The 27,325-nt window shown below is 39.1% G+C and overlaps 1 protein-coding gene across 1 annotated transcript in view; it reads right to left on the minus strand.

Moving 5' to 3' along the window:
• LOC136864400 (26S proteasome non-ATPase regulatory subunit 6) overlaps positions 1-27,325 on the minus strand; it is a 121,382-nt gene that overhangs the window by 44,998 nt on the left and 49,059 nt on the right. The window contains exon 4 of the mRNA XM_067141344.2: positions 27,000-27,219. Within this exon, the coding sequence (XP_066997445.1) occupies positions 27,000-27,219 (220 nt within the window). The remainder of the gene's footprint in view (positions 1-26,999; positions 27,220-27,325) is intronic.

Below are 27,325 nucleotides of genomic sequence, written 5' to 3' on the forward strand. Positions count from 1 at the left end.
GTAAATAAGTGGAATCAGAGATAAGGCTGTTTGCAGATGATGTTATTCTGTACAGAGTAATAAATAAGTTACAAGATTGTGAACGGCTGCAGGGTGACCTCGATAGTGTTGTGAGATGGACGGTGGACAATGGTATGATGATAAACGGGGTTAAAAGTCAGGTTGTGAGTTTCACAAATAGGAAAAGTCCTCTCAGTTTTAATTACTGCATTGATGGGGTGAAAGTTCCTTTTGGGGATCATTGTAAGTACCTAGGTGTTAATATAAGAAAAGACCTTCATTGGGGTAATCACATAAATATGATTGTTAATAAAGGGTACAGATCTCTGCATATGGTTATGAGGGTATTTAGGGGTTGTAGTAAGGAGGTAAAGGAGAGGGCATATAAGTCTCTGGAAAGACCCCAGCTAGAGTATGGTTCCCTCACCAGGATTACTTGATTCAAGAACTGGAGAAAATTCAAAGAAAAGCAGCTTGATTTGTTCTGGGTGATTTCCGACAAAAGAGTTGCGTTACAAAAATGTTGCAAATTTTGGGCTGGGAAGATTTGGGAGAAAGGAGACGAGCTGCTCGATTAAATGGTACGTTACATGTAATAAATATCATTTTTGGTCCGTATTGATGATATTTGATTGAAATAATAACATTAAGTTATTTATTAGACCATCTAATCAATACAAAATCGTCTTGGATGATTTACATAAATTTGTTAGCTAATAGTGGTACATGTTTCGCCTTCCCTGAAGGCATCATCAGCCATAGTCTTAACCTTAAATTAAAAATAAGCGTCTAAATAACATGTAGTAATGAAATGAATTTTAAAATCTTGAAGAGATTTGAAGTAAAATAACATTAAAAATAACAATGATGGTTTGAAAAATACAATGTGATGAGATACAATAGTGGAAGTATTAACAAAATTAACATTAGAAGGCTGCTAAAATAAGTACAATGGATAAAACAACAGATTGTTATACAACAAGTAGTAAGATTGCATAAAAGTAAAGTTGATAGTCTGGCGGTTATAATTAGACGATGGCGAAAAATCTTATATAATCAAAGTAAAGAAGAGAGAATAAAAGTCAAAGTTAGTCGAGAGATCCGAAGTTAATCATGATCTTGAAGATAAAAGACGAAAGTCAGATGCATATGGTGAAGTTGTAGAACACGTTGAGGATATGAAGTTGGTGAATAGAAGTTGAAGAACAGTTTCAAACAGGATCACTATGGACCATCTCAAAATTTGAAGTGATGTTCAAATGTTATAAATTGTGAGTTTGTAGATATTCTAGTTGAAAAAGCATATAAAAGTGGAATCATTTGACGGTGACAAAGATAGCTTGTAATATTATGAGTTAGAAGTATTTTGGCAAATACTTCTAACGGAAAATACTTCTAACTCATAATATTACAAGCTATCTTTGTCACCGTCAAATGATTCCACTTTTATATGCTTTTTCAACTAGAATATCTACAAACTCACAATTTATAACATTTGAACATCACTTCAAATTTTGAGATGGTCCATAGTGATCCTATTTGAAACTGTTCTTCAACTTCTATTCACCAACTTCATATCCTCAACGTGTTCTACAACTTCACCATATGCATCTGACTTTCGTCTTTTATCTTCAAGATCATGATTAACTTCGGATCTCTCGACTAACTTTGACTTTTATTCTCTCTTCTTTACTTTGATTATATAAGATTTTTCGCCATCGTCTAATTATAACCGCCAGATTATCAACTTTACTTTTATGCAATCTTACTACTTGTTGTATAACAATCTGTTGTTTTATCCATTGTACTTATTTTAGCAGCCTTCTAATGTTAATTTTGTTAATACTTCCACTATTGTATCTCATCACATTGTATTTTTCAAACCATCATTGTTATTTTTAATGTTATTTTACTTCAAATCTCTTCAAGATTTTAAAATTCATTTCATTACTACATGTTATTTAGACGCTTATTTTTAATTTAAGGTTAAGACTATGGCTGATGATGCCTTCAGGGAAGGCGAAACATGTACCACTATTAGCTAACAAATTTATGTAAATCATCCAAGACGATTTTGTATTGATTAGGTGGTCTAATAAATAACTTAATGTTATTATTTCAATTAAATGGTACGTTCCGAGCTGTCAGAGGAGAGATGGCGTGGGAGGGCATCAGTAGACGAATAAGTTTGAGTGGTGTCTTTAAAAGTAGGAAACATCACAATATGAAGATAAAGTTGGAATTCAAGAGGACAAATTGGGGCAAATATTCGTTTATAGGAAGGGGAGTTAGGGATTGGAATAACTTACCAAGGGAAATATTCAATAATTTTCCAATTTCTTTGCGCTCATTTAAGAAAAGGCTAGGAGAACAACAGATAGGGAATCTGCCACCTGGGCGACTGCCCTAAATGCAGATCAGTAGTGATTGATTGATAAATGTATTCCACTATCACTTTCTCCTGCATTAAGCTTTGTTTATCACACTTCACACACTGAATGGAAAAAAAGTGACTCTACTGTCAGATACACGCCTACCTTTCCCTTCCCTACTTAGCAAGACCGAATTGATTCAGGCGGAGGTATTTTGTTGCTAGTGTCTAGTCAATATTCCCGATATCAAAATTGCACATTATTCTTCATACAACAACAAGCTGCAGTGTTCTGAAAGTATGAGTGCACCAAATTACTGAGCACCTGTTTCTGGCAATGAGAGGTGTTTGCGACTCCAACGTACGAAAAGGTTAAATTTCCACTTTTTACTTTAAACAAAAACACCTCAGCCTCTTCAAATATTTCAGTTTTTGTTTCACATTAACAGTACGTAAGCATTAGACAAATTCGTATCAAATTACGTTCTTTACAGCATTCCTTTTACAACAAACGTTCATATCTTCAACCACTCAAATGATGGAAACTTGAAAATTTCTAATTTAGGTTTCTATAAAAAAAAAAGTACGAGCTCATCCAAACGAAACTGAAACCATGAGACATGGCTAATTTCCGTGTATGCACACGCACTCACATTCATTTACATACCTGCCAACTTTCCAAACGACCCATCAATAAAATCCCTGTACATCAAAATACGCGTGAACCCAATGCACCAAAATGCGGCAAAACACGACGAAATTCATGTATTTTCTTCACTTCAGATAATTACGAGTTCAACAGCATTAATATAAAACACTACATACAACCAATGACATTATAACAGAATATTTCAAGTCAGTTAAATCAACACAAATATTTTCAAATGCATCAATGAAATCTACTTACACAATGCAATTTGTTTATGCACATGACTAATTAAAACTTTGAAGTAAAGAGTATGTTGCTGCACATAATTTTATGCACCCAAATTATTTACATTATTTACACCATCACATGCACGTCTTCGTTCTGATTTAACAGCTAAAGTTGTGGTTTGCTTTGCTTTCTTCAGAAAGACAATGGAATACGTGTTTTTATAACATGCTTCTGAACTTCTGGTCTTCAAACTGGAAATGACTTGCAGAGTTCCACTGGACATCAATGACCTGAACTGTCTCGTCTTGTTTTCAATCGAGCTAAAAATTCGTTAACACTCTGCATTACTATGTGATATGGTAAGCAACCTGTGCATGTTTGAGCAAATTGTTCTTAAAAGGGAACTTAGTCACAGGCTGCACAGAAATAGTTCGTGACTGATTAGAAAAACAGAGATTTCTCTTCATCTTGTAGTGCCTTAACCAAGTTTGAGGTTTGAATGCCAATCACCAGTTCTTCATCATCCTTCTGATTCTGGATTGGGTGATACTACACATGAAGTAATGCAGGCAGTTTAATTATACTTGGCGACCACCTGTTTCAACAGATCCATCATTAATTCAAACAGTATACGGATATGTGGTGAAGCACTATTAAGGACAGTACTGATCATATCAAATGATGAGAATAGTCACATGTAAAATAGTACAAAATGCCCTGTTTAGGTCAGAGGAAAGAAACAAACAGCTTTTCTTCATACTATTTGCTTTATGTCGCACAGACACAGATAGGTCTTATGGCGACGATGGGAGAGGAAAAGCCGAGGAATGGGAAGGAAGCGGCCGTGGCCTGAATTAAGGTACAGCCCCACCATTTGCCTGGTGTGAAAATGGGAAACCACAGAAAACCATCTTCAGAGCTGCCAACAGTGGGATTCGAACCCACTATCTCCCGGATGCGAGCTAACAGCTGCGTGCCCCTAACCGCACGGCCAACTCGCCCGGTCTTTTCTTCATGAGATGTAGTAGGATTCATGTTTCTGAGAACAGGTGAGTCATGTTTGGAAGAACATGCCATTCTTTTGTCAGAAGATGAGGTTGGAAGATGAGGAGGAGGAAGAGGAAGGAGAATCACAAACTCTTCATTTGTTTGTCATTAGACCTACAGTGTCCTTTGGGAATAGTAAAAAAAAAAAAAAAAACTTGTGCACACATGCTTCAACAACTTGTTTCTTTTCCATGCATACTCTGAAATTTCTAAAGGTGGTTTTTTTTTTTTTTGGCACTCTTCTCCAAGTAATAGAAAATATCAACAAGAATCATATCAATTCTAACTGGTGAAGTTGCAGCAAACCCCCCACCAACCTGGGCCCAATGTTTGGGAAGCCAGGCTCTCCCTGTCACAAGTCAGGTCAAAGAGAGAGTGATAGAGGAGTAACATCTCTTTAAAAAACCTTGGTCCAGCTGACCCGGCTGGTAGTCCCATGTGAAGGTCCCTTACCAGGGTTACGGTGAAGACCTCAATGGCAGTGAAGGCGGAGAAGAGGAACAGTGGAACTGGCGGAAGGGGGAAAACCTCCTATTCTGGATAAATAGAACAGGAACTGCTGCCTTGCAGTAGAAGTGGGAACTTCACAGGCTAAGGGAAGAAACCCCGACAGAAAATCAGCTTGGTGCCTACGCTTAAGATGGCAGCCCCGTCAAGGCACTTGGAAGCAGTGGGTTAATCACTCGCTCTTCTTAAATAATCTGATTATAGAAACTGAGGCGAAATTACAAAACCGGATGGATAACCTAATGGAAACCTTCGGCACAAAGAGGATAACGAAAATTGGTTTCTGGAACGTGAGGACCTTGAGGGAGAAAAGAAGACAAACAAGAGACACGGGAAATGAAGAACTACGGGCTGGACAATCTGGGATTGAGTGAGGTGAGGTGGCCAGGATTTGGCGAGATACAGACAACAGATGGAATTACATTTCTATATTCAGGTGGTGAGGACGAAGAGCACAGGGATGGAGTGGGGTTGCTGCTCAGTAGAAATGCAATGAGAAGTCATATGGAGTGGAAGCCAATTTCAAGTAGGCTGCTAGGTTCAAGACCAATATCTGAAATGTGACCATTATTCAATGCTATGCACCTACAGAACTATCGGAGTTGGAAAGAAAGGAAGAATTCTACCAAATGTTGCGAGATGCCACAATGAAAAAAGTAAGAAGGATATTCTTATAGTTATGGGAGACTTCAACGAGAAGGTTGGCTCAAAAAATGAAGGATTGGAGCACATCATGGGTGAGACATCAGGGTCTTGGTGAGATTAGTGAAAATGGGGAAAAGTTTACGGAATATTGCACCAGCCAAGACTTAGCGATAGGTGGCACGGTGTTCCCGCATAGATGGCGTCACAAGGTCACGTGGGTGTCTCCTGATCTAGTCACAGGAAACCAAATTGATCACACTGCAGTGAGCAGGAAGTACAGAATAAGTTTGGAAGTTGTTAGGCACATGAAAGCAGTGACCATCATCTTCTTGTCGCCAACTTCCGTACAAAGATCGTGGCAGTCCACCAAAAGCTCAACACTCGGCATAAGTAGTTTGATGTTGGTAAGCTAATGAATTAGCAGACGTTGGAATAATTTCAACTGGAACTTAGCAACAGATTCCAGGTGTTGGATTCTGAGATAGAGAAGGATGCGGAGACTGTATGGCAGAGTCCTGAAGAGAGGCCCAGCCCATGAGCTGCTTCGGCAGTAGGCTGCAATAGGCTTTGAAAGGCTCGAACATATGAAGTCCGTGACGTCATCGCACGGGCCGGTCTGGGCCAGCGCTCTGTCATGCGTACGCAGTGAGCCAAGGACAGCGCTGTGGTAGTTCTATGGGCTGACTGCTTCAATGTGTACAGTGTACTGCGTGTCAGCGGAGTGCGTTGCATTACGGTCGAGTGGAGCCGATCAAATTTGCTGTGGTTTTCTGTTTGACTTCTTCTTCTATCCTGTTATCGGAAGTGAATGTGGACTGTAGTTCCAAAAGGAAGGAAACCATGGCAAAAAATTGTGAAGTAAAAAAAAAAAAAGAAATAAACGAACTAAAAACCGCATAATACAAGACTTCTGAACCGGACCCTAAACATAAAAGTTGTATTTGTTTGGTATTGAAGCCTGCAGTTGACGGTGATGGGAAAGACGTTAATTTTGTGTGCTGTACGATCTGCAGTGAACTTTATGTACACACTAGCAGTTACCCGCGGCTTCTCGCATGGATTTCGTAATTTGATAAAAGTAATCATTCCTCAGTACTGTACTAAGACATTATCTGAAAATCCCGGAAGTATAAAACCACACTAAAAAATTGGGTTTCATTTAACATCTCAGAAACTCTTTGTAAACCAAGTGTGTCGCATTGCCTTTTGGGGCTAAGATGACCATGCGACATAGAACTGTACACGTCAGAACGTCTTCTCTCAAGTAAAAAAAGAAAGTTTCTTTATTTTTAAAGGAGATTACAAATACATATTTCCACATCTGTAACATCTTCAGGTTTTGAGATGTAAGTATCCGCAGCCCTTCCTCCACCCCCACCTACGTGGATTTTCCGAAAACAAAAAAAGAGTGACGTTTATTTTTAAAGGACATTCCAAGTACCAAGTTCCATGTCTATAATATGTAAAATTTTTGACATACACTGCAGATATACCAATACTCATTTTAAAAATTCACCTGCTTTTTCAATTCTTTTCAGTCTCTTAAGGGTTTTTTTCCGAAAAAAAAAAAAAAAAAAAAAAAAAAAAAAAAAAAAAAAAAAAAAAAACGTGTTTATTGATAAAGGAGCTGCCAAATACCAATTATCACGACTGTAACATCTTCAGTTCCTGAGATATTTTCATCCTCATGAAAATAATTGAACACCTTTCAACACCCCCCCCCCATCCAAAGTTAATTTTTACCCCCAAAAATGAGTGTTTTTTATTTTTCAATGTGATTTCAAACACCCATTTTCACGTCTGCAACATCTTTAGGTTTTTTAGATATAAGTATCCTCATACAAATAATTCAACTAATATTCCATTCCTTTCATCCCCCCTTAAGTGGATTTTCCAAAACCAAAAGAAAACATATTTCTTTCTTCTTAAAGGAGACTCTAAATACCAATTTTTACGTCTGTAACAACTTCAGCTTTTGAGATATCAGTACCCTAATAACATTAATTCAACCCCCTTTTCAGTCCCTTTTACACCCCCCCCCCCCTGCCACGTTAAGTGGATTTTCAAAAAACAAAATAATACCTGTTTTTATTTTTTTTTTAAATATCAATTTTCACATCTGTAACGTGTTAAGTGTTTGAGATATACTGTAGATATGCTCATCTTAAGAATTCACGCCAACCCACATTTCAGTACTTCTCCCCCCCCCCCCCCAGCGTCTTTTCCAAAAACAAAATAATACATCTCTCTTTATTTTTAAAAGAGATTATAAATACCACTTCACGTCTGTAACATGTTAAGTTTATGAGATATATTGTAGATATGCTCAGGGATTATGTGTACAAATTTTGGTTGGCAGCTATCCCTAAACGTACACGCATAATCTCGCTGCTGTAGAATCCTGGAGCTGGGGTTGCCATGGTTACGGCAGTTCATTTCCTTATCCGATTCCGAGAGCAGGGGTAGTGTGGCGCCAATATCTCCATAACGGCGGTTTAAGGGCCCGTAGGGCTTACCGAGATTTGTTCTTTGGGTCAAGGGGCTTAAAACGAGCTTAGTCTCGTTCTGGCACGAAAAATTCGATATTTCGCCTATATTAGCCTCTTATTTTTATATATCCCCCGTCGCCCCCCACCTCGAATTGTTTTGAAAATAAAATACAGCCCATGTCTCTCAGGGATAATGTATATTTACATTAGTAAAGGGATTTTTAGAATCGGTCCAGTAGTTTCTGAGATTACCCTCCAGATATACACAAACTAACACAATTCACGCTCTCTCTTTATTATATTAGTATACTGTAGATTGAAGGAGTCGGACTGATTTTGTCTTTTTATGATTAGATAAAAAACTTATGATAAACGAGGTGTGCTTGAATGACGAGCATTTTAATGTTTCCGTGTCATCAGACTCCATGACTATGCCACAACCTGCCAAAGTAATGAAGTTCTCTTTGTGCACTGATGTTCAAGATGCTCCTATTCCAACAGATGAGCTGGAAAGATATTTAAAGCAGAACTGTGGAATGGGAGAAAATAGATATAGCATCCTATTGGAGAACAAATGGACAAAACTATTCAAAATTTCACCAGATCGCTAAGAAAGTAATATGTATGCAAGCATCAAGTTCAGCTTCAGAGAGAAATTTCAGTTCAGTGGGCTTCATTCTCTTCTACAACCAGACAATTGCTGATGCTCTTCTTTTCATTCACAGTAATTCCATTCCACCACCATTAATAATGACCAATAAACTACGCACACTAAGTAAAACCTATGTTCAGGTTTGTTTTTGTTGTTGGCATATTGCACGTCATTTCTGTTTGTATTTTATTTTGAGGTAAACGCGAATGAAGTCCTATGAATATGCTTCGTGTTATTTAGATTCATTTTCAGTTAACTTGATGCCAACTGCAAACTAATATTACAGTAGAAGTCCGCTATAGCGAGTAAGGCATATAACGAGAACTCCGCCATAGCGACGACTTTTTTCTGTCCCTTCAAAAATTCCAATATTAAACTGTGTGTCATCCTTCGGTTACAGCGAGAACCCTATCACTGACGCATCCGTTATTACGAGCGATTAAGCGCGCGCGATTTTTTCCGTTACCGATTATGCACACCAGTGATGATACTGCATGCGATCGATTGCCGTCGGCATCGTTTCCTCGCTGTGCGCACTAGCGACTTCTCTCGTCGACATTCGAAGGCGATGTCGGAGTCGATTAGTAATACCCGTCGACAGCTGTTCCGTAAAGAAAATTCGAAATGAAAGAGAACATATTTTCGTAATAAATGCGTAAAATAACGTGTCAATAACGGTTGTTAACTCGTTAAAATTAAGGCTGACTAAACGACCGCTTAATTCTGAGGCTAAATACTGCACTTACATAAGAATGGGATACACCTCGAGAAACGGCAGAGTGCTTAATTGATTTTAGAGGTTAGTTTATATTTTGTTGCGTCTGGTTAAATTACGGAAAGGCTATTATGAAAATTTATAGCGAGAATGTTATCATTTTTCTACTTGCGCTTGAAGTGTGTTTTCATCATACGTATTTTACGGTTAAGTTAGGATACGTGACGCTGTTTGAATAAGAAAACTGAAACGTTTGCAACAAAATGGCGTTCGATCATCAGTACGGTATAGTTTTCTCACTTTGTGCATTTGCGAGCTCTCTCGTTGACATTCAAAGGCAATGTTGGAGTTGATTAGTAATAGGTACCCATCGACTGTTGTTCTCTAAAGAAAATTCGAAATGAAAGAGGATAACACGTTTTCGTAATAAATGCGTAAATAACGTGGTCGGTAGCAGTTGTTTTAACTCGTTAAAAATAAAGGCTTAAGTAAATGATATCTTCATTTTAATGTTATATACGAAAATTAAGTAAGAATGTGATACACCTCAAGATATGGCAGAGTATCTACAGCACTGATTTCAGAGGATATTTCATATCTTCTTGCGTCTAGTTAAGGCTATTTACATGTAATTTTTTCGCGAGGAGGTTATTTCTCTACATGCGTTTCAAATATGTTTTCATGATACATATGCGGTTAGGTTTGGTGGCGCTGTTTGAAGAAGAAAGCCGAGGTGTTTGCCACAGAAATCTCTGGAGTGATGCCGTATTTCTCCGAATACAAGACTTTTATTTTTTCTCAGAATCTCATGCAAAAACTCAAGGGTTGTTGCATTCGCGGCCTAACAGTAATTTAATGGATACCACTGATAACTACCGCGGTAACCACACTGCTTCTTTTCACACGCGCACAGAACTCGTTGACAATAAACGACTGCCTCTTTACTATACATCGCTAGCCGCGACAACCGGTTCATTCTCTTCGAACATCGCATGTCCACGCTCTTTTCGGCTGAGTGGCGCTCATCTCTGCTGTTACCCAGTCGGCCCAAGGAAAATCAAACGGGCTGTCGCCTCCCCTCTCCACTATGTACTCGTGCCTAATCCAGGGCGTGGACACGTCTTATTCTCCAACCTCCATCTGTGATGAAATTCGCCGCAACGAAACCTTTGTTGAAGCTGTTCTTCGTCTCCAGGATGGCCTCTCAGGACAACCTTCTCCAGACGTCGTCGCCTTCTTCCGCTTTCCAGGCCCACCGCTCGGCATCATTGAACATGGTATACGACTCTATGATGCTGACTACGCTGCAGTCCCTACTCCGGAGCATCTACTACAGCAAATGATTTCCCTTCCTGACTTCCCCATCTCTCCTCCCATCGTTACTCACACCACCCCTACGTTTACTACTACTACTACTACCACCACCACCACCACCGTCACCACTTCTGTACATTCTGCTCAGTCTACTTCCCCCTGCACTGTTACGTCCAGTCACTCCTCTTCTATCATGTCTGCACCAGTTATCTCCCTACCTGCTCATTCACAGCCGCCCCCTGCTCACTTCACAGATGCCACCGTTGCAGCTCCGCCACTCTCCCCCAACACTGAAGACTCCTCCGTACCAGCTCACAACCGGCCTTCGTCACCGAGCTGTGTCATCCCTGGTATGGATCCTGCCTTCACCGAGCAAGACATCCTGGCTGAACTGACCTCCGCCGGCGTTCCTGCCCGTCGAGTGCTCCGCATCTTTAACTCCAGCGGCCCAACCTTCATGGTTCGTTTCCAAGTCTCCTCTGCAGCCGACGTCGACCATCTCATCACCACCGGCGTCCGATTTCGCGGGCGAACATATAGAGTGGAGCCTTCTTGCTCCCCACCCCGCCCTGCTCGTTCCCCTCCTCTTACCTCTTCTCATAGCCCGCCGTCCGCCCCGCCGCCCACGCCCCCACCGCAAGCGGTCCCCTTACCAGCTCCACAACCTAACTTCTTCCTACCGCCACTCCCGACCTTAGATCTCCTCCGTCTTCTTGCCACTTCCCTTACCAACATTACCGCCTACCTTTCCTACCTTCTCTCACAATACTACACTCCACTTTACACCCAGTTTCTCCCCACACTGTATATGTAATACGATTATGTACATATCTGTAAATAAATGTCACTCTCTGTAATGCGCGCCCGAGATACATCAGTTTTCAATAAAGTCACTTGTCCCCTCTTCCCCTGCAGTTCGTGAAGGCTTGCCTGCGCGGGGTGCTTTGCGGGCTTCGCCCTGGGTTTAGGCTTGTTGTGACGGTGCCCTTATGCCAGATTCATTCACTCTTTTCCCCCTCTGGTGTGTACAACACACACCCCCTACATTTTCTCTCTTCTGTCAATTCTTCCCTTTACACGGCCGAAGAGCTCCTTAGTTGAGCTGATGGCCCGCCCCTCCTCGTCTGAGGAGAGGGAGTGAAATAACTTGTTTTCGCTTCGCTTCGACAACCGGTTGTACACTGCCTGTGTTGTTTCTCAAATCTGCAGAATGGTATCAAAAGATGCGACCCTTCGAATTCTAAGAAAAGCCATGGTCACTCAGTGGCAGAGTTATAACGCGTCACATGACGCTTAGTAAAATTAAGTTTTATAGACAGCAGGAATATTTTCGTGATGGATACTCGTATTGTAAAGATACGTGGAAAGGGTACAGCCGGGAAATTTTCAACGGGTGCTAGTCGATATTACGATGCCAATTTTAAGTTAATGGTTATTAAACACTCGGAAATGTAGAATAAAGGTGCAGCCGCAAGAAAATACGGCATAGGCCTAAATAAAGCCAATATTCGGCGTTAGCGTGAAGACAAAGAGCTAAAAAAAATGCGTTCTGTATAAGAAATGCATTCAGTGGTCTGCAACAAGGACACTTTAAAGAAGTCGAAGATGAAATTGTGAGGCATGTGCACGAAAAACGCAACGGCGGAATGGCAATACCGTGGCGCAATAAACTCGTTCGTTGACTTTCAACGTTCGCGATTAGGCCTATACATCGCTAGGTGGCAAGCGAGACGTGCGTGTAGTGGTAGCCGGTTATATCTGACGCTGCGTTAAAGTACCCACCAGTTTTCTAGACAGCAAGAATAATTTCCTGATGGATCGTTGTATTGTAGAGACGCATGGAATAGGTATTGCCGGAAAATTTTCAACGGGTTCTCTTCGGTATTATGATGCCAATGTTATGTTAATGGTCATTAAACCCGCGGAAATAAAGAATATTTGAGCAGCAGCCAAAAAAAAAAAAAAAAAAAAATAAATAATAATACGGCATGACGAAAGTCAATGTTCGGCGTCTAAAAATAGTCTAAAAATGCGTAGGCCTACTGTACAACAAGGCATTCATATGATTTTACTAAGTTCTTTTTGAGCCTGATTTAAATTTTTTGTAAGAAAAAGTGGGGTTCATCTTAGATTCGGAGAAATACGGTACTATAATTTTTTCACAATGAAATTAAACATACACTTTCAGGCAGTATCGGATTACGAAAAATAAACAAGTAAGCCGTAGTGTGGATATCATCTGCGGAAACGCAAGTTTTGAACAAAATGATTGCCGTTTCATACCGATTTTAATGTGCATGGGGGTTTTTCCGACAAAAATCGGATATAACGACAATCCGTTATAGCGAGTAAATTTTTCGATGCTATGGATTCTCGCTATAACGGACTTCTACTGTAGTTTATAACAAGGTTTCTGCTTGTTTTCAATTATAATAATTATTATTATCATTACAGTGCAGGAGAAATCTCTGCCATTTAATTTCCAAATGCGATTAGCCTATTTAAAGTATGTTATTAGAGTACGGGAATTCGTAGAGTGAATGAACCGAATAGTAGTGTGGCGTGAACATCTCGTACGCGGCGCACACGTTATTGTGGAGAAGTACTCAAGGTTATTCTACTGAGCCCGTGCAGTGCGGTGGGCTGTATGAGCCCAGTGCTGTGGGCCAGTACACTGCCGCGTCAGAAGAGAATGGCACTGCACGGGCTGGGCTGCCGGAGCCTGTGGGTTTGAAGTGCTGCGCGGTGGGTCTGGCTGCAGGACTCTGCTGTATGGAGGGAGGTAAAGAACATCTTTGTGGAAACAAGTGAGAAGCAGCTCGGACACAAAAACTATCTGCGGAAGGAATGGATATCTGATCAGACCTGGGACAAGATAACTTACAGGAAGGAGATAAAGGTCAAGCTAAATATATGCAAGACTAGACAGCAGAAGGCTCAAACACAAGCTGAGTATCCAATAGCAGATAGGGAAGTAAAGAGTGTGCGAAAGGATCACAGGAAGTGGAGTGATGAGCAGGCAGAGAGAGCAGAACAAGCAGTATAAAGGGGGAATATAAAGGAGGTTTATGGCATCACAAAGATGCTTTCGAAGAAAGGTTTTAATAAAACTAGGCCTGTGAAGAGCAAGACAGGAGAGATCCTCATTACGTGCAAACAACAGCCGAGTAGATGGAGGGAAAAATTTGCGGAGGTTTTTAATAGAGATGTGGGACTATAAAATGAGCAGCAAGGAGATGAAGAAGAAGGAGAAAGTGATCCAGGCATCCGCCTTGATTCTCCAACCAAGGATGAGATACGGAGAGCGTTGAAGCAGATGAAAAATGGGAAGTCACCAGGTCTTAACAACATTCCAGCAAAAGTACTGAAAGCAGCCCTTGATACTATAATCAGATTGCTGCACCCACTGCTGGAGAAGATATGGAAAGAGGAGAAAATACCGACCGACTGGAAGAAGGGGCTGATAGTAAAGTTATCGAAAAAAGGGGATACAACAAACTGCAACAACTGGAGGAGCATCACCTTGCTCTCCATTCCAAGCAAAGTGCTGTCGCGAGTCATCCTGAATCGCACAAAGGATTCAGTAGAAAGAAGGCTTCGAAAGGAACGGGCAGGATTTTGGCAACATTACAGCTGTGTGGATCTCATCAATACACTCCGAATCAAAATAGAGCAGGGTGTGGAATGGCAGAATAACCTCTACCTTGCATTCGTGGACTTTGATAAAGCCTTCGATTCTGTACATCAAAGAATCAAGTGGAAGACCCTCGAGGAATACAGAATTCCATAAAAAATTATCAAGATCATGAAAGAGATGTACGTGGGGTATAAGTGTCAGATTTTTCATGAAGGGAAACTAACAAAAGATAAACTTCAAGTCTGAAGTGAGGGAGGGGTGTGTTCTTTCTCCCACTCTGTTCCTGCTGGTCCTATATAGTGTGATGAAGAAGGTAATGGGAGAACAGAAGAGGGGTGTTCAATGAGGATGAGGGATAGGCTTGAAGATCTTGACTTCGCAGACAACACTTGCCTTATGGCACAGCACCATTTTGTTTAGGACACACATTGCTTTGGGTGACCACAACCATACTTTTTTCACGATTTCCGACATAAGAAACATCTTTCTGAACAATGCTCCTGCATGGTCAGCTGCACTCAATGGAATGTTGTGTTCCACTACAAAAGAAGTAAACAAACACTAGGCCTTTATTACATCGTAAACATTTGGCTTTGGCAAAAAACAAAAAAAATGTTTATTTTCTGTTTTTTCCCCTTACATTTCAGTTTACCAAGAAGTTTAACATATTTTACATGATTAGTCAGATTGTTTTTGTAGCCATGTGCTATGTTAATATCACAAGAGCACACGGTACAAAAAGTAAATTTGTCACCTATTCTCGATTTCAGTATACATGGAAAATTCAAAGAATAGATTTCCGTAAACACCCGATGATGTCTTTTCATAGATTTACTCATGATTACCGATAAAATCGATCAAAAGACAAAATAAGCAACAAACACAATTCATGTTAATCCACAATCTTTGCAATATGTGGCAATAATTATGAAGCAAATTAAGCGATAAACATAATTCACATGTTATTTTTTTAAAAACTACAACATAACCTATGCTTTGTAATCCGTGGTGAAGAACAAACAAACAATTTTTACACAGGATGGTAAATGTTGTTATTGAACAAATCGATGCAAAGAACAAGTGTATGGTTATCCAAGAGTCAGTCTCTTCCAACACAAACTAATCGATACCGATCGACTGGGAGTCAGCACACATCCCGTATTCCCAGAAGAAGACTGTAACGATTGGGTGAATATAAATCAGAGCGATATATTGAATATTCGCTGGTCACACAGTGTGTATTGGCGGCATGCGGAAGCTTGTTCTGGCGCGAATTTAAAAAAAAGAGGATCTTGGTATGTAAAATATTATAGTTAATCCATAAAACACACTGTCTTCCCGTAAAATTCACGGACAAACCGTAAAAGCTGGCGGGTATGTAGTTTGTCGCAATGGGCAAGTTGGTTGCACAATAATGCTGTGTTCGTGAAAGTTCACGTTTGGTAGTGGTGGGTTTGAACCCATCCATTGGTAACCTGAAAAAGAATTTTGTATGGTTTCTCCTCATATCAGGCAAACGTAAGTGCTGTACATCAATATTATGGTCAAGGCCACTATCATTCCAGTCCCACCCCTTTCCTACCCCCTTGTTGCTGAAAACCTGTAAGAGTTCCCTGATCAAAATTGCCCACATGTGCATCAAAATGATGTTTCAGTTCCAAGCTCCCATTTAACACTCTTGCTACCAAGCCTGTAGATTATACAGGCAGTGGTTTTCCCCAAAATCACTAGGCCCCTAGTTTCTACGGGTCTGGACATCGGGGAGTTTATGCCTCATACTGTTAGTAACAACAATGAGCAAGAGATGGCACTATAGTTGACATATTTTCAAGGCTACGTCTTTCTCATGACAATGTTATCAGGCCACTTCACTGCGAGCATGCGAGTGGAGGCCTGTCAAAGTTAATTTCGGTGTGATATTGAGGATTGTATTGCTAATATAGCTGATAATGTGGATGATTTGGAAAATGAGAAATTAGATGCTGGTAAATCTGAAGGTATGTACTTGAAGAATACTATTCTATAAGCACAGTACACTATAACAAAATACTAAGCATTTTAAACAGTATACGGATCTGGTTTGTTCGGCATGTACAAGCACTAATACTCATTTTATAAATGACTGCGCTGCTTTATACTTGTAACAGTTTTGAATTTGCTGCCCATAGGCCTGTTAATTATGCTGAAATGTTTCATTTTCCTGCAAGACATCAACAGTTCAAACAAAAATACCAATTTGTATTGTTCATTGTATTTTTAGATGAAGAAGTGATTTCAAACACAGACAGCTCTTCAGATAAGAAGAAAATGATCCACACTCACAGATAATATATGGACCACTGTTCATAGGGTTCCATCAGTTCCAGTTAACATGAAGCCAAGAAACATTTTGGCAGACTTGGATAACTTGAGTTGTCTTGGACTGCAGCAAAGTGTTTCTGACAATCGCATAAAGAATTTAAAGACGTAAAAGAATCTGTATGCTTCACAGGTTACGGAGAAAAGACGCAGAAGTAATAAGCTAAAACCACATTCTATTTTGTCTTCATGGAAGTCTGTGAACCTGTTAGAAATTAGGCATTTTTTGGGCATTTTCTTTCACGTGTATATCTCCGAAGAAAAAAGCAGCTGATCAATGGAGTACAAATCATGTGCCGAGTTGTAAACTTAGTTGACACAAAATGAATCATTTGGGTTTTTCTCAGATACTGTCCTCCTTGAATCTGATTACCTATTCAAATCAGAAACAGCCAGGAGAAGGCAAATTTCATCATTTGTTCAAGATACTTCCATAGTAGAACGCTCTCAGAGAAAAAGTTCATTCTGGCTTACCGTCCATCACAAAAGGCCGCTGTAGACGAGGGAATCTATCCATTACATCAACATGTGAGTTTCTACATGCACAATAAGCCCAACAAATATGGCTTGAAGCTATACAAATCTGCAGAAGCAGCCAGTGGCTGTATTTTGAATTATGAAGTTCATACTGACAAACATGCAACTGACAATTCATCATCTATAGTTGTGCCGAGGTTGTTGGAAGAATAATGTTATTTGCTTCATGTCCCACCAACTACTTTTACGGTTTTCGGGGATGCCGAGGTGCCAGAATTTAGTGCCACAGGAGTTCTTTTACATATGAGTAAATCTACCGACATGATTATGATGTATTGAGCACCTTCAAATACCATCAGACTGAGCCAGGATCGAACCTGCCAAGTTAGCGTCAGAAGGACAGCCCCTGAACCATCTGAGCCACTCCGCCTGGCATTTGTTGGAAGTAAGTGGAGTGGTAAACAAAGGACACACTTTATATTTGGATAGATTTTGTTTACACAGATGGATCAAAAAGGCACTGGTGCTGTTGGAACTGCTAAAAAAACCAGGAAATCTGTAATCAAAGATATGGTAGCCACAAAATTGAAAATGGGAGAGATGACCTTCAGATGTAATAATGTGCTAGCTGTAAAATGGAAAAAATAAAAGAGATGTTTATGTATTATCCATAAGACATCGAGCAGATTTTGGGGAATAAGTAACAAGAACTGGCAAGAAAGTACTCAAACCACTATTTTGGAATAGAATATGCTTTAAGTCTGCAGATGATCTGAGTAATCAGTGCATTTAGTATAACCTGTTTGAACAAAGAACTGTGAAATGGTGGAGGAAATTTTACTTCCATTTACTGCTACTAGCCATGTCCCAAGGCATTTTGTATGTATAATTCAGTGCAAAACGAAGGAGATGACTCTTATTTCATCACCCAGCTTACAGCACAGCAAACCCTGTTAAAGATGCCGTTTCTAACACAGTCATATTAACTGGAACTGTAGGAAGGTTAACAGAATGGCATTTTATACAACACGTTCCTTCTTCATTCAAGAAGTATGCTGTTAGGATATACCAAGTCTGCAGTGTGAGAAGAACAAAATCAAGCAGGAAAGCTTCTTGTAAGGAGACATGCAACTAGTGTGGTGTTGCGCTGTGTATGGAGCCATGCTTTAAAATTTATCACATGAAGAAACAATATGAGTCTGCATAATAATGTACCGGTACATACAACTAATAATAATGCTAATAATAATAATAATAATAATAATAAACATGTTATAAATTCAATCCTGTGATAAGTGAACTGGTAGAATTTTAAGGACAGTGATCCTTTGTTTGACTTTTCTGTGTGATATTTACGTTGTTGAAAACACTCTGCAAGATCCAAGATTTGTTGGAAATAATTGTGTTCTTTTTTTGTGTGTGTGTTATTGCTGAAGAATAGACCTTTGAAATGGTATAAGTTTCATTATAGTTTGTAGCATAATTACAACACAAAATAAATCTAAATATTACAGAAATAGCCTGGTTTTCAGGGACGTGTACATAAATATGTCTGGTATTGCGTGTGTTAAAGCAGACGCAGTTCAAGCTTGTGTAGGAGAGAGTGAATATTAGATGGAAACCAATTCTCATTACGATACCAAATCTTGCATTCTATTTCCGATATCATTATGAGGGGCTGTGAACATTTCCTATCAGACGTTTTCTGTGCAGTCCAATGTTGAATGGTCCAATGTCTAGTAAATATAGATAATTCTTGGTTCTGTTGGGTGGTGTACTGTAATTTCCCCCAAATGGTTACGCAGAAAAAATGCAAAAGTAATAAGCTAAAACCACATTCCATTTTGTCTCCATGGAAGTGTGAACCTGCTAGAAATTAGGCATTTGTTTGGTATTCTGTTTCAAATAAAATAAAATTCAAAATACAAATAAACTTCACAGGAGTAGCCAATTACAGAAAAAAATCACTATGAATATTCCACTTCGGTAATTTTGTAGCGTGACCCCATCATAGTTTCTGCACTTAATTATTGATGATAATTCATTTTAAAATTAAATCACTGTTCATTTCAAAAGTTGTCATATAAATCACTGTTCTCTTCAAACATGATTTTGTAGATGGGATATCAATGGAATATCAGTCCACTCGGTTTTCTCAAGAGGGGTTATGTGGAATCCAAATATAAATCCGAGGTGTAACCAAGCTTCACTAAATGTTTGTGATTTGTACTTTTAAGAGAATATTTGCACATTCAGTCCTCATCTTGAAGGCTGGCTGGATGCCCAACGATTCCACCATCTGCCGGCACTAAGATCCTAGTTGTCTGCATTAAACTGCGAATCATTAACTTCAGATCATTCACAGACATATCTTGTAAGCTGAATCTATGATTTCAATTTCACATAACATCCAAATGACTGGAACACCAACTCACATATCCCAGTCCAGATACATATCAGCCCAGCATTTCTTTACATTTGACACAAGCTTCCTCTGTGCATCAGTGGTAGGTCAATCTCTGGATTCTAAGGTCATGGCTTCAAACAGGCAGAGATAGATAGATTTTTGAAAGGTAGAAAGAAGTCCATTTGGCAAACAATGACAAGATCTCTGGTGACACTTTAGGCGTACACCTGACCAAAACTATATCCCCATATATAGTGTAGGTTTCTCAGCCACGTAATAAGAGTGATGCAGAATACTGAAATGAAATTCAGGCAGTTTAAATGATGTCAAAACACTCACTCATCGAAAAGAGTTAAGTATATTTGCAATTTACCCACCAGTGTCTAATATGTTTCATTTATAGTTAGATAGTAAGTACATTGTTTAAATCATGACAACCCTTTCCTCTTCACAGCTAAGGGCATTCGACCCATGACTGGTAAACAAATCCCGTACACTAAAGCTGTGGTGACGTCCAAACAATCTTGTCAGTGTGTCTCGTTTCAATGCACTGTGCACTAAAATACCTCATCACATGCTGTCTATGGCAGATAACATCAAAATCATCACTTCGATGCAACAGAACACGAGACAAGTTGACGCTGCCAACATTGTTCACGTGAATCAAAGCGTTGCCTCCAGGTTGAAGAAAACGTCCCAATTCAGTAGCAGATCGACATCGTACTGGCCGTCCATGTAAAATAACAGCAGATCAAGACCGGTAAATATACACATCTGCATGTAAACAACCTACACACATGAGCATCGAGACACCACAGGATTTACTGCAAATACCCAAACTGTGTGCAAAAGACTCCATGATGGGGGACTGTATTCAAGACCACTCAGGACTCGCACACATCAACAATATCACAAGGTTCAGTACTATTCTAAGCTGGTATCACGCTCGGCCACAGTACACCATGCGTGTTTACATTCAAGAAAACGTGACGGCCGCAGAGTATCAATACAACAATCTCCAACCCATAGTAAGTGGTTTTGCAGAGTCTGAAGGAGATATGTTTACTCTATAGGACGATAACACCCATCCAAATGGTGCAGCTGCTGTGAATGAATATCTGGAGGGATGTGGGATCCACAGAAATGACTGGCTAGAGTCTTTCTGGGATATGAACTACACAGAGTATGTGCGAACCTTTCTTAAGAGCAATTTCCAACCATCAAATTCCACCACCAACAATTTAGGCCATAAAAGATGCTGCCCTCGAGGAACGGGACAGTTTGCCTCAAGAAATGCTCAATGATTTGGTCACATTCAAGAGTGCCTCAGAGTTCGTGGAGGGCCAACATGTTATTGACTTTGACTCATGTGAATGCATTGAAAACTGTCTAATTTGTGATGTGCTAACTGAGGAGACTCCTTAATTTGTTTGCTTTGGTCACATATGGAGTGTTTTCCTTTTCATACGGGGTCCAAAGTTACAGACAAATGTGTTTTCATTGTATTTACTATTCAGAGTTTCAAAATTGATATCGGTTCCACCTCAATACAACAGAATCTGGTATATGGTTAAATATTTTTTGTAAGTCCATTATACCTTTTGCAAAAGAAAACCATCACATGGGAAAAATTCAATTTTTGCTCATTTACATTAAAAACACACAGCTTCTAAGCATTACAACATAAAGACGGAGTCAAATATCACCTTCCAGTTATTATAATAATTTTCGAACTGTACAAGAAATATATATATATTTCTTTGGTAGGGTCAGTCAGGGTAAATATGAGACATTTTTTACAACTTTGTTCATAAATTACAAACTACAACAGTGACAGTTATACAAAAAATCATAAGTTGTGACTGGTATTACAAAAAACACTGGAAACAACAGATTACTATATATTCATTAACTTTTGAAAAATAAATATAAATGTGCGTCTCATTTTTAACCTGCAAAAGGAGGAATTATGAGACAACCCAGGGGAAAAGTGAGACAGTATTGTAGCAGACTGTAAAATCATGTTGGAGAGTTAATAGGGCAATTGTGAGACACCTTAGGGTCAAAGGAAGACAGGAAAAAATCTGGGTGTAATAGTTTGCAACACTTTCCTCAGTTTTATTATAGGAACAAAATGGCCATGTTTTGATACCACGAAATTTAGGCTTGAGATGCATTTTTATACTCATTCCTGACAAAAATTACTTAGTATAGACTGTTGACATTATACCATCTAATTAAATGGTACCTGAGCTTTATGCCTGAATTTATGTTACATTTTAATTATACTAAATAAATACATAGTGCCCATTGTAATCAGAATGGTGAAAAAATGAGACATCACTTGGTTTAAACTGACCTAACAGAAAATGTAGGAGTTCTAGTTTTTTTTTTTTTTTTTCAAAAACATCAACTGTTCCTGGGTATGCAAATGTAATGCCTCTACCTTTCCCTGTTATTATTGGAACAGGCAATTTCCCTAGTAATTTTGACTTTTCGACAACAGATACATCATTTTCATTAAGCCTTAACACAGTTTTGTTATTGTCCACACAATTGAGACACATGATTTGCATGTCTCCACCTTCCAGAACTTTCTGAACAGTGGCAACATATTTATATTGAAAAGAATGCCGCTTTCCAGAACTTTCAAAAAGTACAAGTACAAGGTCACCTGGATTTACTTCATCTGCCATGGTCATTTCCTCAGCATCTGTGTCAAGTAGATCAACTTCATCAAGACTGTCACCGCTACCTTGCCAATCTTCATCTTCGCATGTAACTGAGTCAGAAGAATGAACTACTTTTTTTTTTTGTTTGCTAGTTGCTTTACGTCACACCGACACAGATTGGTCTTATGGCGATGATGGGACAGGAAACGGCTAGGAGAGGGAACGAAGCGGCCGTGGCCTTAATTAAGGTACAGCCTCAGCATTTGCCTAGTGTGAAAATGGAAAACCACGGAAAACCATTTTCAGGGCTGCCCACAGTGGGGTTTGAACCTACTATCTCCCAAATACTGGATACTGGCTGCACTTAAGTGACTGCAGCTATCGAGCTCAGTGAATGAACTTCTGCTCTTGTCTTGGATGGAGGTTTTACTACTGGAACTGTTGCCTTTTGAATACCTGTACCCTTTCTATCCTTCTTATGAAGTGGTTTCTGCTTTTCCCTCACAAGCTGGGAATACTCTTCAGATGTTTCACCTTTGCTGTCGGGTCCACTCTTCTTCGCTTCATCATGGTTTTGGCAGTGTGTTTGATTTTTGAAAGTAGGATATTCTCGAAAGAATTTTCAGGAAGTATATCAGGAAAGGAGTCTGTAGGAATGACAAACATAAGTATTTAGGTACAGAAACAAGTGTACCAACTGTCTCATTTTTCCCCTAAAAGTGTCTCACTTTTACCCTAGTGATGTCTCATATTTACCCCCTTTTTAAAAAATAAATTTTCTTCTCAAATCAAAAACTTAAAATTGTCTTTTCAAGCTGAAAAAGAAGATTCTCCCTTAGACTACCAAATAAAACCAGAAACCCTTTCCTGGATATTTGGGTTGAGCCAGAGTAACAAAATACAAAGTGCAATGCATGAAAGTTTTTTGGTTAGAAAAAACACCACTCAGAAAAAACGTGTGTACTGCTAGATATATAGTTCGGACACTTTCCAATTATTTTACCGTAATGGATAAAAGACTAATAATATCATTCATGCAATGTGTTGAGATTATTAATTAGAGCAGAAAAAATTGAGTGTCTCATTTTTTCCTTTTTTTTTGTCTGTCTCATAATTACCCTGACTGACCCTAGTTGCATAGCTGCCAACTTTTAGAAATAAAAAAACAGGAAGATTTTTTTAATTATTGGATTTCATTACATATATTGCGCCATCGTCTAAGTGAAAAAAGGACAGGATAAAAGGCATACATATAATCTATAATCTTAAAGTAAAAAAAAAAAACATTAAAATGGTTACAAGAAAATGTACCTAATCACTATCATTTACATACATACGAATAATAATACAATCGAACCTCGATATCTCGAACCTCCATTATTCAAATATTCAGTATCTCGAACTAACTTAGATTTACCGGCCGTTTGCCCTATTCTTCACGTGTATTTATTTCTCTATTCTCGAAATTAGGTTATAGCCTACGAATTTCTCGATTTCTCGAAGCAAACATTTCCTCCCTTGAAGCAAAAAATACTCTGTAACTAGAATTTTGTGCAACATTAACTGTGCAATACGGCATTTGCGGTTTGTGAGGAACAGTTTACAAGTAAAGAAAGGGTTCCATTGAAGCTGGAAACCAATATGACGGGAACAGAAAAAGTCGAACTTCTAGTGATCGGCGAATCGGCAAAGCCTCGCCGTTTCTCGGCTGTCAATTACCGGTCACGTGCGAAAGAAAGTCCGGAAGTCGCGGATGACAAGCTCCATTTACGAAACTTGGCTGCGTGATATTGACAAGAAGTTTCAACTTGAAGGGAGGAAACGTTAACCGCAACAAACAGAAGATACTAACGGATTTTTTTCCAAATGTGTTAACCGAGCTATGTTTCTTGTTTCACTACTGTATGTATTGTATCCTGTCTTCTAAAAAGTTACTATAATAAGTATTATAATTAAAGTGATGCCGTAAAATAGAGTTTCTTTGTATATTTTTAAGTGTCGTTAAACATAATGTATTCAGTACGGCAAAAGCCCGTAGATACATATGATTCAATGCTATGCATGCTCAAAAACTGTAATCTCTATATGTTGAAATTTCGATAACTCGAAATAAAATTTAGCTCCCGAGGTGATTTACATAATAGTTTCGTTTATTAGACTGTAAAATGAACGGAAATGTAATTTTATTGGTATCTCTGAACACTTTGAGATAACGTTTGTTATGCGTTTTGGCCATAACGTGAAGAGAAAATACCAGAAACTGTCACCGACACAACTCCCTGAAAAATTAAATTATGAAGTAAGAATGAACAAAAATGCACTGAAATACGCGAAACTAGCACATACAAAACCGATCGGATGTCTCATACATTACACTAGTCAACAGCCATTTTGCATCTGGAATGTGATACATCAACTAGTATGTATTTTGGTGTGTAGAATCCGAATATACCTTTCAAAATGTTCTAGCACGTACCATTTTTGAGTTTTTAAAGGTTTTTTATTTTTGTATTCAGTATTTCGCTTTTTGCTGTTCTTCTGTTTTGATGTCTAATTGTTTCTTCTTTATTTGCATAGGAAAGCTAGAAGATCTGCAAATAGTCAGTAAATGGTTGGTGTGGTAATCTAGTGGTGTAAAAGAGATCCTCAGTGAGTGTTTCCTGTGAAAAAGCGAACTTTTTGTTTAAAACTTACACTAAGAAAAATGGCAACTAAAAAAATCTCGTTGCTGTCTAAACCACCCCGACAACTTTTGTTATGTGTGTGGGAAATTCACTCCAAAAGCCCAAAGATTTGGTTAATAAGACATATAAATTGCATTTTGATTGTCCTTATGAAGCCATGGCTTTGCTGCTAGAGGCAATCAAATATAAGGATCATGAATGGCAGCTTTGCTGTGATTTAAAGGTTGTTGCACTCCTTACAAGTTTACAGGCTGGATTCACGAAATACTGCTCCTTTTTGTGCCTTTGGGACAGCCGTGACACCAAGAACCACTATACAGTCAAGGAATGTCCTATAAGGAAGTCATATGTTCCTGGAAACGTAAATGTGAACAATACCCCATTGGTTGAGCCCAATAAAATCATTTTGCTTCCCCTTCATATCAAGTTGGGCCTTATCAAGAACTTTGTAAAAGCTCTGGATAAAGAAGGTGAGGCATTCAATCACTTAAAAGAAAAGTTTCCCAAATTAAGTGAGGCAAAGCTGAAAGAGGGTATATTTGTTGGACCACAGATAAGAAAATTGCTGAAAGACCCAACCTTTGATACCAAACTCACAGATATCCAGTTAGCTGCTTGGTCTTCTTTTAAAGCAATTGTGAAGGGCTTTTTGGGTAACAGGAAAGACAAAAACTATGTTACCATTATGAATGATCTGTTGGACAACTATAAGAACATGTGGTGTAGAATGTCGCTTAAAATTCACTTTTTACATTCTCACCTTGATTTCTTTTCGGAAAATTTGGGAGCCGTAAGCGATGAGCATGGTGAACGCTTTCACTAAGACATTCTTACCATGGAACACCGTTACCAAGGCCATTGGAACCCTTCGATGATGCGTGACTACTGCTGGGGTCTTGTTAGGGAGAGTGATGAAACGGCAAACAAAAGAAGAGCTCCGTCGTCGCATTTTTCAAAAACCAAAGACGATTAAAGGTGAAAATATCTTCTGAACTTATTTGGACCTTTCATTGGCATCATGCCCATGTGTACATACAAAACAGTATTGATTTCAAACGTTCTGAATGTGTATTTTTGTTTGACTTAATTGTGTCAATTTTCGCTATTGCCGTTTTTTTATTCTGCTGTATATCTAGGAAATGTGACGTCATAGAGAAAAACTGATTTTACCAGTGTATTCAGCACCCCAAAATTAGGTAAATCCACCCATTTACAAACCAGATGCAAAAAAAAAGTTTAAATTTGTTAACTAGTGTTATTAATGTACGACTTTGACACGGAGAAAAGCACAGAACCGCTCGAAAAAACACGTGGCAAACAATTCCAACGAAATTACGCACAGAAACCACGTTCATAGAGCGCGAACCACACAATAAGAAACTCATTCTTTCGTCCTGATTAACTGAGTCGCTAGCCTCTCTTGCTTGCAGGACAATTTCCGTCCCGAATCCTCAGCCGTAAAGCACACATGCTGCTGTAGCGACTGCGAGCAGGAAACACGATAGGTCTACACGAAGGCGACGGACGATACACTCGCAAATTAAAGCATCAAATAAAAACGCTTGAAAATGACGTTGGATAAATTACACAAGCACATAAGAATCTATCCTTTATCCTAGGGGAAGAGTATTGACTGTACTGGAGGTTATATTGGTCAAAAATAGGAAGAATTAAAAGTAAATCGGAAAATCGGAAGACGAGATAAAAATCGGAAAGTTTCCGGGTAAATCGGAAGGGTTGGCAGGTATGCTAGTTGCTTTACGTCGCAACGACACGGATAGGTCTTATGGCGACGATGGGACAGAGAAGAGCTAGGAGTTGGAAGGGAGCGGCCGTGGCCTTAATTAAGGTACAGCCCCAGCATTTGCCTGGTGTGTAAATGGGAAACCATGGAAAACCATCTTTAGGGCTGCCGACAGTGGATACTGGACGCACTTAAGCGACTGCAGCTATCGAGCTCGGTTGAAATATTTCAGCACATATACGCAAAAGATAATTTTTCAAACAATCTGATACAAAGCTTCAAGCATGAATATCTTTCATGAAGATATAAAATAATTGCACAGGCTGTGACAATTCATAATATGGTCATAATGAGTGGAGCTGCTGCAGCTATGCCCAACTATAAAGACAAAAGTAAAACTTACCTTGTCTCGTAACTCGTTACGACGAAGAGAAATCATACATATGTACACAGTATATCGAACAAACGTATTATAATCCATCAACTCGTAGGATGTGAAAGTAGAAATAGTATCCAGAAAAAATGTAGATGCACCCTTAAAATCACGGATGATCATACAGTAGGTTCCTTCATATACCTTCAAACGATTCCGCCTATCCCAATCACCACCCTCTTCAATCAAGCTGTAAGAAATAAGGAAGACACATTATTAGAGTATTGTTCTTCAAGGAAATAAAACCATAAACATATTTTCTAGAATTGTATTGCATTACAGTACTTGTTGGAACA

The sequence above is a fragment of the Anabrus simplex genome, chromosome 2 (genome assembly GCF_040414725.1).
Source record: "Anabrus simplex isolate iqAnaSimp1 chromosome 2, ASM4041472v1, whole genome shotgun sequence".
NCBI classification, from domain to species: domain Eukaryota; kingdom Metazoa; phylum Arthropoda; class Insecta; order Orthoptera; family Tettigoniidae; genus Anabrus; species Anabrus simplex.